Below are 12,533 nucleotides of genomic sequence, written 5' to 3'. Positions count from 1 at the left end.
ACTTCAAGAGGTTAAAGCAAACAGGCTCAAGACAACATTCGCTGATCAAGAGCGTTTATTTTTGGGGCGAGCTGGAACTTATAGAGGAAGAACCTCAGGGGGTGGTACAAGCATGTCAATCAAGTCTCAACTCAAATATACACCAAATACGGTAAAGACAAAGCTATAATTTTCCATCAGTCACCAGTCGCATTCCACAAATGCTTGTCAGCGTAAGTCAGGTGCAGGAATTAGGGAGGGGTAGGAAGTATTCAAAGGAACACTTTAACCTTTTGTTAACAAAGACAATTGCTCTGTAAGGGTTACTTCCCCCTGGCTAGGCGGGTGGGCTGCCCTGTGTAAATTTAACTTTTATGGTTAGCCTTTTCCTTTGTCTCAAGGGCATGTGTGCTCGCAGTCATGTAGGCAGAAGGCCAAGAAATGGTTGACAGACTCCATTTTGTTCAAGGTTCTAGCAGTCCCCAACAAGTATTTACCCCATAATTGTTAATCTAAGTATTTCTCTTACCAGAGCAAAGTTTCCAGACTTCTTATCCTTTTGGCAGTTACATCTTGACTTTCTGTGTTTCTCCTTCCCAGCATCCTCCTGGACTCCTAGTCCCACCTATCTTGCTTCCCTATTGGTCAACAGTGTTTTATTGACATATACACAGGACTTCCACATCATCTCCTCTTTTCTGTCTAAACAAAAAGAAAGGTCTTAACTTTAACATAGTCAAATTAAATATAACAGAAGTTATCAAGTAAGAACATAGTTACAGTATTTTATCTATCAATATTTAGCAAGATTTAAAGAAAATATCATCCATCCCATACTTGTGAGTCCAAAGTTCTATATGTAGCTTATCTTTTATCATCACTAAGGAAAACTATAATTATAACTATCTGCCTTCAACTCTATCAAAGACCACAGAAGGAAAATATAGGATTGACAGAGACATCTTGCTACCTGAATAGTCACCTGATGTTTCTCTGTAATGTTGGGGCATCCATCTTCAGCCCATAGGCCACAGTGTGTCTAGAAGACTTCTCAGAAAAGCAGGAAATTTCAAACTGTCCATCTGCATTGGCAGTCTGTCAGTCATTTTTCTGTGTCCTCAGAAAGTCTCATAGACTCTTCCATGAATCAGGAACCCTGAAGGACTGTTTGAGTTCAGCAGTCACTTTCCTGTGGGTCATGCATGTCCAGTTTATAGAGCAACAGTCAAAGAGTCCAGACAAGATCAGTTTCTTGCCCAAATGGCTAATCTTGCCATGTCTAAAGCAAACTCCATAATGAGTTTCTTCAATGCCTGTCTCAGATGTAATTGGTGCTGCCAGGAGCAGACATTTCTCATTGTCAAGAAAAACCCTAAACCATTTAAAATGCCATTTTCTGAAGGTCTTTGAAAGGTTTGAAGACTGCTTATCTATCTCAAAAATATTTCTGTGTATCTAGAAAACCTAACTTACCTAACTATAAGTTCTGACTATTATAAGTAACTATCTATAATCTGTATTTAATTATGCATTATGTTTTAAAAGATCAGTATAAGCACAATACTTAATCAAGAGGAAAAATATACATATCACAAAATTGACCTTGAATTTGTATCAATAAATGAAAAACCATACCCATACCATAATTCCCCTTTTTACCATTAAAAAGAGATTGATTGTGATCATTAACCAATTATAAACAATCCCATTTAAATGAAAACAAAGATTTATAAACAAGATGGGAATTAGGACGTCACTCATTCCAAACTGCTTCGTGCTGGAAGGGGGCGCTGTTCATACCATGGGGGTCATGACAAAACTCAGAAACCTGTATAAGTCCTTATTTTCATGGTCTGTAAAGCTCCATCATTTTAGCTGTCTCAATTGTTTGAACACCTGGCCCACTGCTTCCGGGGGTCTTGGTTCATCAAACCACAGAAGCCTGGAAGGAATCCTCAGCTTTTCATTTTCTGTAGAAACATAAACAAAAACTCCTTTCCCAAGTAACACATCTTTATACTTAAATTTTGAAGTCAAGGCATTTTCAAAAGATATAAGTTGAATTAATTCAGCAGCATTTATAATCACGTGTACTTTAGCAATTGTTCCTTCCTGAGCAATCAAAAAACTGAAAAACACAATAACGTACAGTATCCAGACTCTCTGTGTATTTTCCATCTTTACATGGCTTATTTATTTATCTATTATTACTCTATTTCTTTTACTTTGATTTATTTTTCTCTGAGACAGGGTTTCTCTTTGGAAAACTGCCTGCCTCTGCCTCTGCCTCTGCTGCAATTCCTACCGGTGTGCGCCACCACAGCCGGCTTCTCTATTTACCATTATGCCTTTTTTTCTCTCTCTCTCAATCTTACGTATATTTTTAAACACACTGTAAACCTTTAGAGGGTTTTCTTCACCCAAGTCTGACTTTACTGTAAATCTTTATGTTTTTCTGGCCACGTGTCTTATCTGTTAAAACCGCGGCTGTTTAAACTGCAGTTTTTCCAAGATGGCGGGCGTAAGCATGATTCCAGCTCATTGCCTCAGTCTATGCTTGGAGATGTGGTCCCTGCCACTTCCAGCTGTATATACACACCTTTAAATTGTTAGCAGAGCCTCTTAAAACAACCTTGTTTATATATATATACTGAGTCAGGAAGACTCCCTTAAGCAAGCCACATTAGTCTCTGCTTGTCACTAGCAAAATAGAGCCCACTTGAGAAAAATGCTGCTACCAAAACCCCATGCTTTTCTCTGTTCTTTTGTTTCTAAAATTCCTGATCCCACTTCTGATCACCATTATGTAAAGAGAAAAGCCTTCACACCAGCCTGGTTCCAGAGCCACATCAGTCCCAAATAAACACACAGGAGGCTATATTAATTATGAAGCTGTTGGCCTTGCTTGTTTCTTACTGGCTAGCTCTGACTTAAGTAATTACCTCATAATTGTTAATCTAAGTATTTCTCTTACTGGAGAATAGTTCCAGGCTTCCTACCCCCATGGCATTACATATTGACTCTCTGTGTTTCTCCTTCCCAGAGTCCTCCTGGACTCCTAGTCCCACCTATCTTGGTTCCCTATAGGCCCAACAGTGCTTTATTGACATATAAACAGGACTTCCACATCATCTCCTCTTTTCTGTCTAAACAAAAAGAAAGGTCTTAACTTTAACATAGTCAACTTATATATAACAGAAGTTATCAAGTAAGAACACAGTTACAAAATTTTGTCTATCAACATTTAGCAAGATTTAAAGAAAATATCATCCATCCCATACTTGTGAGTCCAAAGTTCTATATGTAGCTTATCTTTTATCATCACTAAGGAAAACTATAATTATAACTATCTGCCTTCAACTCTATCAAAGACCACAGAAGGATAATGTATAAACACTAGGATTGACAGAGACATCTTGCTACCTAAATAGTCACCTGATGTTTCTCTGTAATGTTGGGGCATCCATCTTCAGCCCATAGGCCACAATGTGTCCATAAGATTTCTCAGCAAAGCAGGAAATTTTAAACTGTCCATCTGCATTGGCAGTCTGTCAGTCATTTTTCTTTGTCCTGCAGAAAGTCTCGTAGACTCTTCCATGAAGTAGGAACCCTGTAAGACTGAGTTCAACAGTCACTTTACTGTGGGTCCTGCATGTCCAGATTACCCAACAACAGTCAAGCAGTACAGGCAAGAGCAGTTTCTTGCCCAAATGGCTAATCTTGCCATGTTGAAAGCAAACTCCATAACAAGTTTCTTCGATGCCCATCTTCCTCTCAGATGTAATTGGTGCTGCCAGGAGCAGACATTTCTCATTGTCAAGTAAAACCCTAAACCATTTTAAATGCCATTTTCTGAAGGTCTTTGAAAGGTTTGAAGACTATCTATCTCAAATATATTTCTGTATATCTAGAAAACCTAACTTACCTAATTATAAATTCTATTATAAGCAACTATCTATAGTCTGTATTCAATTATGCATTACGTTTTAAAAGATCAGTATAAGCACAATACTTAATCAAGAGGAGAAATATACATATCACAAAATTGACCTTGAATTTGTATCAATAAATGAAAAACCATACCCATACCATAATTCCCCTTTTTACCATTAAAAGGAGATTGGCTGTGATCATTAGCCAATTATAAACAATCCAATTTAAATGAAAACAAAGATTTATAAACAAGATGGGAATTAGGACTTCGCTCATTCCAAACTGCTTCATGCTGGAAGAGGGTGCTGTTTATACCATAGGGATCATGACAACACTCAGAAACCTGTATAAGTCTGTATTTTCAGGTTCTGTAAGACTGCATCATCTTAGCTGTTTCAATTGTTGGAACATCTGATCCACTGCTTCCAGGGTTCTTGGTTCATCAAACCACAGAAGCCTGGAAGGAATCCTCAGCTTTTTATTTTCTGTAGAAACATAAACAAAAACGCCTTTCCCAAGTAACACATCCTTATACTTAAATTTTGAAGTCAAGGCATTTTCAAAAGATATAAGTTGAATTAATTCAGCAGCATTTATAATCACGTGTCTTTAGCAGTTGTTCCTTCCTGAGCAATCACAAAACTGAAAAACACAATAACGTACAGTATCCAGAATCTCTGTGTATTTTCCATCTTTACGTGGCTTATTTATTTATCTATTATTACTCTATCTCTTTTACTTTGATTTATTTTTCTTTGAGACAGGGTGTCTCTTTGGAAATCCACCTGCCTCAGCCTCTGCAGCAAATCCTACCCGCATGTGCCACCACAGCCGGGCCATTTCTTTTTCTCTCAATCTTACGTATATTTTTAAACACACTGTAAACCTTTAGAGGTTTTGTTCATCCAAGTCTGACATTACTGTAAATCTTTACGTTTTTCTGGCCACATGTCTTATCTGCAAAATCCCGGCTGTTTTAAACTGACATTTTTTTCCAAGATGGCAGACGTAAGCATGATTCCAGCTGCCGGCTTGGAGATGTGGTCACTGCCACTTCCAGCTGTGCGTACACACCTTTTAATTGTTAGTAGAGACTCTTAAATCAACCTTGTGGGGTTTTGTTGTTGTTGTTGTTTTTTAATGCTGAGTCAGGAAGCCTAACTTAAGCAAGCCGTGAGTCTCTGCTTGCCGCTAACAAAACAGAGCCCGCCTGAGAAAATGCTGCTACCAAAAATATGTGCTTCTCTGCGTTCTTCTGTTTCTAAAATTCCTTAAAAGCTTTTGTCATTCTACGTGAAAATTCATCATCCCAATCCTGATCACCATTTGTAAAGAGAAACCTTTTCCTTGAGTGAAGCCTTCCCGCCAGCCTGGTTCTAGAGCCCCATCAGTCCCAAATAAACACACAGGAGGCTATATTAATTATGAAGCTGTTGGCCTTGCTTGTTTCTTACTGGCTAGCTCTGACTTAAGTAATTACCCCATAATTGTTAATGTAAGTATTTCTCTTACCGGAGAATAGTTCCGGGCTTCCTACCCCCATGGACATATTGACTCTCTGTGTTTCTCCTTCCCAGAGTCCTCCTGGACTCCCCACCTATCTTGGTTCCCTATAGGACCAACAGTGCTTTATTGACATATACATAGGATTTCCACATCATGCTTCCCTATTGGCCAAAAGTGCTTTATTGACATATACACAGGGCTTCCCCAACAGAAGAGCTTATGAAAATGCTATATGGCTACTTTGCCCAGAATGCACCAGGACGTCTCTGGTAGGTTCTGCTGAGTCCAGCCTGGTGCAAACAGCAAAGATTGGCTACAGACTCACCCTTACTCACATCTAAGTGATTCTCAATGGGAGACTTATTATTATTTTTCTGCATGGGGAGTTCTCTACTATTGTTGTTTTTCTAAATGGTTATATTGTCAAACTGTCTTCTAAATATGCATGTTTGTGTCAAAGATAGTACTGTACTCAGCCTTCATCAGAGAACTGTTTACCACAGTAGGCAGTGGTTAATATAGAATCTTTAACTGGCCAAAGTGCTGAGACATGATGATGGAGCCTTCAGCCCTCAATATGATTCCCATTTCATTCCCCTCAAGGCTCAGGGGACCTTCTGGCACAGAGGCGGGAACAATGTATTCTCAAGTCTGTATGTGTTCTGAAATCCATACCTGGTCAAATAAAGAATTGGCAGAGGGTGTTTCTCAGTCTATCAGTTTTCTGTGCACTTTGACATTTTTCCTTTCAAGCACTTTTAAAATGTCAAGTCATCCTGTTTGTCCGTTTGGATCTAACTTCCTAAGTGTCCTTGTCTATGCTTGGGTCACTATTTCCTCTCTGTTTTCCTGTTATTAGTTTCTATTTCAGGATTTACGGTATAGTCTTTGTTATATTTTGAAATGAATTCTTTGGAGGGATGTAGATTATTAATTAATGCAATTTTATGAAATTGCATTGCTAAATTTATTGAATTTTAAAATTAAATTAAATGTTTAATAAAAAATACTAATTTTTCTTCTCTAATGTGTTTTGACACAATAATGGCGAGGTTGGAGATGAATGTTTTATTTTTGACTCTTCTAAAATGTTCCATTGGTCACATCCCTTTTCATACCAGTACCAGGCAGGTTTTAGTACCATAGCTCAGGAGTTCAATTGGAAATAAGATATTGTGACACCTTTAGCATTGTTCTTTTTGCTATGAATTGCTTAGGATAATCAGAGGCTTCTGTGTTTCCATTCAAATGTGGGATTTTGTTTTGGTTTGTTTTTTCCTATTTCCCTAAAGATTAGTTTTTGGAATCTTGATAGGAATTTCGCTGAATCTATAACCTTTTTCAATAATATGGATATTTTAACAGTATTTATTTTGCTGATCCATGAGAATATGTGTTTTTCCTAAGGAGTAAGGTCTTATTCATTCTCTTTCCTCAAAGTTTGAAAGGTTTCACTGTGGGAGTCTTACACCTCTTTGTTTAGGTGACTGTCACACTGATTAGGACTGCACTCACCTGGAGGATAGCCTTGGCTAGATCTTGTTGGGTTATGGCATGACTATGTTTGTGGGAGACAGCACCCTTTCCAAGACAGAGAGCCCTGAACTGTGTGAGTCAGCCTGAGCACAAGCAGGTAAGCAGTAAGAATGCATGCATTCCTTACCTTCTGCTCTTGAGCATGGTGTGATGGAACCAACAGCTCCAAGTTTCTGCAGCTGTGACTCCACCACAGTGAGGGTTGTAGGTCTGAATTGTGTGTACAATAAACCTTTTCTCCCTTAGGCTATTTTTTTCAGGATATTTTACCACATCAGTGGCAATCAATGTAGGACAGGCACTTTTATAGGTATCTATGTTGAATGGCATTGTATTCTTAAATTCCCTTTCAGTGTACTCCTTAGGGGTGTATAGAAATGCTGCTGGCTTTTGTATGTTCTGTTTCACATTTTGACGCTGTTCTAATAGAGTATCTTGGTATACGAATTTCTCATAGAGTCTGTTTTAATTATTGGATCATATTCTCTTCAAACCAGGACAACTTGATTTATTCCTGTGGTTTTTGTTGTGTGTTTCTTTTGACCTGTTTTCCTTGGCTGAAAATTCGGGCAGCTCTAGTTAGGGAAGAATGGATTTATCTGGTTTAAAGTTCAGAGTTATGGAGCCCATCACAGCAGGGAAGAGACGGTGACAGGCAGGGATGACACAGCAGCAGGGACAGGAAGCTGGCTGAGCACATTTTCATCTACATGCACGAAGCAGAGAAGGGACATACGATGTGGGGCCAGGCTTTAAAACCTCAAATCCTCTCTGAGTGATGTCTTTCTTCCAGCAACGCTCCATGTTTTAAAGGAGCCGATCTCAACTTATGGGTCATGATCCCGATCATAGGGATCGCATATCAGATATCTTGCATGCTAGATATTTACATTGCAACTCAGAACAGTAGCAAAACTACAGTTATGAAGTAGCAACGAAAATAATTTTATGGTTGGGGCCATCACATCGTAGGAGCTTTTAAAGGACTGCAGCATCAGGAAGATGGAGAACCACTGCCCTATAATTTCCACAGCATTCACAAATGTCTCCACATACTGGGGACCGAGTGTTCAAACACACACGTCCATGGGAGACATTTCTGACACTCAGTCACCACAGGAACCCAGGGAAAAGCACTCAGGGAACAGACACACTACCCTCCTCCCTCATTATCAGAGGAGACAGTTTACTTTCCTTGTGTCAGAGTCCTGCTTGTTTTTTTTTTCATTTTATTAAGTTTGACATAAGAAACATTTGCCATACTAGTCATTTTCTTTGATTCCTAACTTCATCAGGACATCTTGCCATTAATGGAAGTATCTTAAAAACAAAACAAACACGCAAACAAACGCTCTGAAGTTGATCAAAGCCCTTTTCCTCATATGAGATGATCATATGATTTCTTGCCCTGAACCTGAGCTCTGATTGAGTGGTCTATGTGGGGCCATCTTTGTTTCCTAGTTCTTGTAGACACAGCATCCTGGTGACAGCAGGACTGTGGGCACACCCCAGCCTCAGACCCCAGCACGGTAATGCGTAGGATGAAGAGTAGAGGTAGTGGTGAGAAAGCAGCCAGAGAGGGGACTCATGCATGGTGAGGGGGAGACACTTTCCTGCCTTCATATCCCTTGAAGGCTGCTCGGGAGGCAGGTGTGGGTATGTGTCCTTGAGTGGAGGTTAGCAGGGCTTTTAAGCCCCCGGTTTTAAAAGATCACAAAAGGATCATTGGTATTTGCTTTTAATTTAATGAAGTAGAAAGAAATGCCTTTGAGATTCCAACAATTATCTTGCACTTTATAGACAGAAAGATACAATCACGAAAGAAAAGTTATGATTTGTGGTATCACTGCTGGCTTATGATCCAAAGGTCTCGTGGAAGGTTAATATCCTGAACACTTGTCACTGTTGTAAACCGCATACTGAAAAGTAATTGAGAAGTGACTTCAATTAGGAATGTTGACTGGAGAGCCCAATATTGAAAGGAAAATGTTCTTGTTTTTAAATTTTTTTCAACTGCTATTAAATATTCCAGAAAAGTCCCAGAGAAGAATCTGACTAGGTACATGCGTTCTATCATTTATGAGAAGAGGAATCATGAAAACAAGAGCAGTAACAAACCCCAAATGATTTTGCATTTTTATTCAAAGACTCCCCTTGATTACTTTTCCCCTATAACTTCAAAAGCCCTCAGCCACTTCTATAGGAACCCATTCTTGGTCCATCTAAAGTGAGAGTCCTCTTTGGCTAAAGGTATTTGAAGACCCTCAATTTGAACTGCTCTGCAAGTATTCTCTCAATATTCACACAAGTAAATCCTTGATTAAGAGAAAGAGGGTGACTTAAAAAATTCCCCAATGTTCTAAAACATGAGTTATATTAGAGCCGCATAGAGAACCCCCACCAGTACTTTTAGGGCCATGTATATTGTGGTTTTACTTAAAACTGGGCATATTTCTAAGATTTGGCACATGCAGGATGTTTAAAAGGGATCAGGGACACTTTAGATAAGTTCTTAGAACTACATTTTCATACTTGAAAAGATTATATTTACATTACATTATATTTATTAAAGCTTTTACTTGTTTATTATATATACAATGTTCTCTCTGCACATCTCCCTGCAGTCCAGAATATCTCCGGTTGTGAGCCACCATGTGGGTGCTGGGAATTAAACTCAGGATCTCTGGAAGAGAAGTCAATGCTCTTACCCTCTGAGCAATCTCTTTAACTTGTCTTTCTTTTTTTTTTAAGAAACCATTAGTCATTATGTTCTCAAAACTCTGATTTGCTACACTTTTTCTTTATTAGTTCCAAATGAAAGGGTCCATGATCACTGAAACAAAGCAGGGCTTCCTGAGAATCGATTTATTTTTCTCTGACTAAAGAATTTGAGGGGTTTCTATATGTCATGGGATATTATGTGTGTGTTCATGTGAGTGTGCCTGCCTGTGTGTGGGCACACCTGTGTTTGTGTGGCTTGGAAGTAATGGATAAGAGAGTGATCTCTTTAATTTTTGTGTTTTTCTTTCATTATTTTAAAATCCTCAGAATAAGATGGAATATCAACTGTGTCTTTCAATGGCTTTCTGGAACAAAATGTCATCACTAAGTAAAATTATATTTATTTGACCTTATTAGTCACAAAGTTGGAACCTTGTTTTTTCCTTATTAGTGGTAATATATACATATATATACACATATATATGTATGTGTGTGTGTGTGTAAAGAAAATGGGAAAATTGATAATTACCACCATCACAAAAATATTATGCTGAGTATCATTAGACTGTTTTGCAAAACATTCCTTGAACTTTTCCACAGTACTTCGGATATAAGGAAGAGTTGTGTATTTTTTAACTGTTTCGTGATATTCTTCCATAGGCACAGATGAGTTAATGGTCTTTGCAATAGCATCGTCCATTGCATTGCAGCCAGAACCTGGAAAGACATTGCATTCATCACTGGAGGTCTTAACTCATTAGAGGTTACCTCTCATGACAATGAGCACCTTGAGTACAAATAGAGACACAGATTAGCCAAGGTGGTGGAGCACTGCCAAGTCTGGGACAGAAAATGCAGGCTGTGAGATTCCACTTAGTAACTGCAAAATCTGCCCCTGACACAGCACAAAGAAGCCAAACCTCACACAACCTTCCCTGACAAGGACACTGAGTAGATGGCAGGCCACAGTGGTGGGCATGGTAAGCATTTCGGGTCTTTGATTGGTCAAAGCCTGCCACATTTTGTTACAGTTATGAGAACTTCATAGAGATTGTTCAAATATCCTATAGCTATCAGGTCTAGAATATTGTCCACTTGGCTCTTCACCTCTAGCATCGGCACCACAAAGCATCTTAAACAGAAACTCTAGTACTTGAAGTGACTTCATGCAGAAAATGGTTGCAGCCTGCAAGATTCCTTCAGGTCTCGAAAACTTGCCCCTAACAAGCCAACAAGGGAAGTCAAAACTCACACAACCTTTGTCAGCTACGACACGCAAGAAACAAGAAACCTACCTGGGCGGTGATGGTGCATACCTTTAGTCCCAGCAATTGGGAGGCAGAGGCAGGCAGAACTCTGTGAGTTTGAGGCCAGCTTGGTCTACAAAGCTACTCAGAGAAACCTTGTCTTGAAAACAAAGCAAAAGAAAAACAAACAAACAAGCAAAAAAAGTCAGAAGCTTTGTTCTGATGGGACACATCGAACAGCTGTGTCTTTCTTCTAGTCATGATGCATCTCAGTGCTGCTTGTGAACCCCATGAAGTATTTTAAAATAGTTCATAATTATTAATCACTGTCACCATTAATTCTATCATCTGCATCTAAAAGTATCATAAAACATCAACTCTGTCACTCAAAGTGATGTCATTCAGGCAACTAGTGGAAGAGAAAGAGGTCAGAAAGTAGGTTCAAATTAACTAGTTTTACTCTAAGCATAAGGCTAACCCTGATTTTCCCATCAAGTTAACTGAGAACTCCACCTTCTTGTTATTTTGCTCCAATCTCTCAGATAAGTGAAATAGGCAACATAAACAATACAAATCATACAGAGTCTATACACAGGTGACATGTTTGTACTGACTACATCCTCAGGGACAAAGCTTTACTTCTGTCATTACTTCAGGTGGACTTGAGGAATGTGAGCTATCCTCTCTGCCAGCAGAAATAGGAAGTTAGTGGTCCAATGTCACATGATACAGTTTGAGAGGAAACTCCTTGCACAGTTAAAGAGATTCATAAGTACAATTATACCGAAGCCCATTTAGGTCCAGTGTCATTTTTATCTTCCCCATTTCCTGTAAAATAATCTCATACCCAAATCCAAAACCTGCCATAGATATCAGGAGAACTGTTACTATCATGGGACCTCCTGCATAGTTATGACATATCCGATGCAACCCCAGCACTGGGGCCGAACCCACATCAGTGATACCTCTTTGATTATCTGGACTAGCATGAGTTTTAGGGATATTGCATTAGATGCTTTGTACCACTGTTGACATGTTCTGGCTCAGGCGCTAGGACTTCTTCCTGTAGAACAGAAAACAACCTGTGCTCCAAAAGCTGCCCACCCTTCCACAGAACTCACTATTGGTTCGGCAGTAAACGGGGATGATGGCCAGCATGAAGACTATGACCAACTTCATGTTGAGGCAGCTCTTGTCGGTCGGTCTCTGGTACAAGATGGAGCTCAGAGAACTTCTGGAGTTGAGACCTCAGCATGCCTCTATTTATTTCTTGGGCAGCTACCTTAGAGTCACCCTGGAAACAAGAACGTAAATCATGAGAACACTGTGACATTGTACCAGACAACATGAGAGAACATGAAACAGAGCCAAAGAGGCCTACGATTTGTTTGTACAAAACAAGGAAACAAATGATTAAGAACAAGACTTTGAGAATTAAAGTTTGACATATGACCACTGGTGACCTTTCCCCAAGCAATTTCAAAAATAATGCAGATTACAGCACTATAGTTTGATCTTTAAAAAGACATTCTCTTCCTCCTTTGCACCCCTCTCTCCTTCATTTATCCCTCTTCATCTTCTTCATCGTCTTCTTCTCACTCCTTTCATTCT

General features: G+C 39.2%; 1 protein-coding gene across 1 annotated transcript; it reads right to left on the bottom strand.

Moving 5' to 3' along the window:
- Nucleotides 1-8,690: 8,690 nt before the first annotated feature.
- Scgb2a2 (secretoglobin family 2A member 2) lies at nt 8,691-12,135 on the bottom strand. Its single transcript, NM_001310561.1, is given in 3 exon segments — nt 8,691-8,873; nt 10,205-10,392; nt 12,044-12,135. Coding segments are annotated over 3 exon segments (285 nt in total). The 5' UTR covers nt 12,102-12,135; the 3' UTR covers nt 8,691-8,834.
- Nucleotides 12,136-12,533: the final 398 nt, after the last annotated feature.

The sequence above is a fragment of the Mesocricetus auratus genome, unplaced genomic scaffold (assembly GCF_017639785.1).
Source record: "Mesocricetus auratus isolate SY011 unplaced genomic scaffold, BCM_Maur_2.0 Super-Scaffold_4256, whole genome shotgun sequence".
Lineage (NCBI taxonomy): Eukaryota > Metazoa > Chordata > Mammalia > Rodentia > Cricetidae > Mesocricetus > Mesocricetus auratus.
Note: the sequence above shows the minus strand (reverse complement) of the source record. Positions and strands in the feature narration are given on the sequence as shown.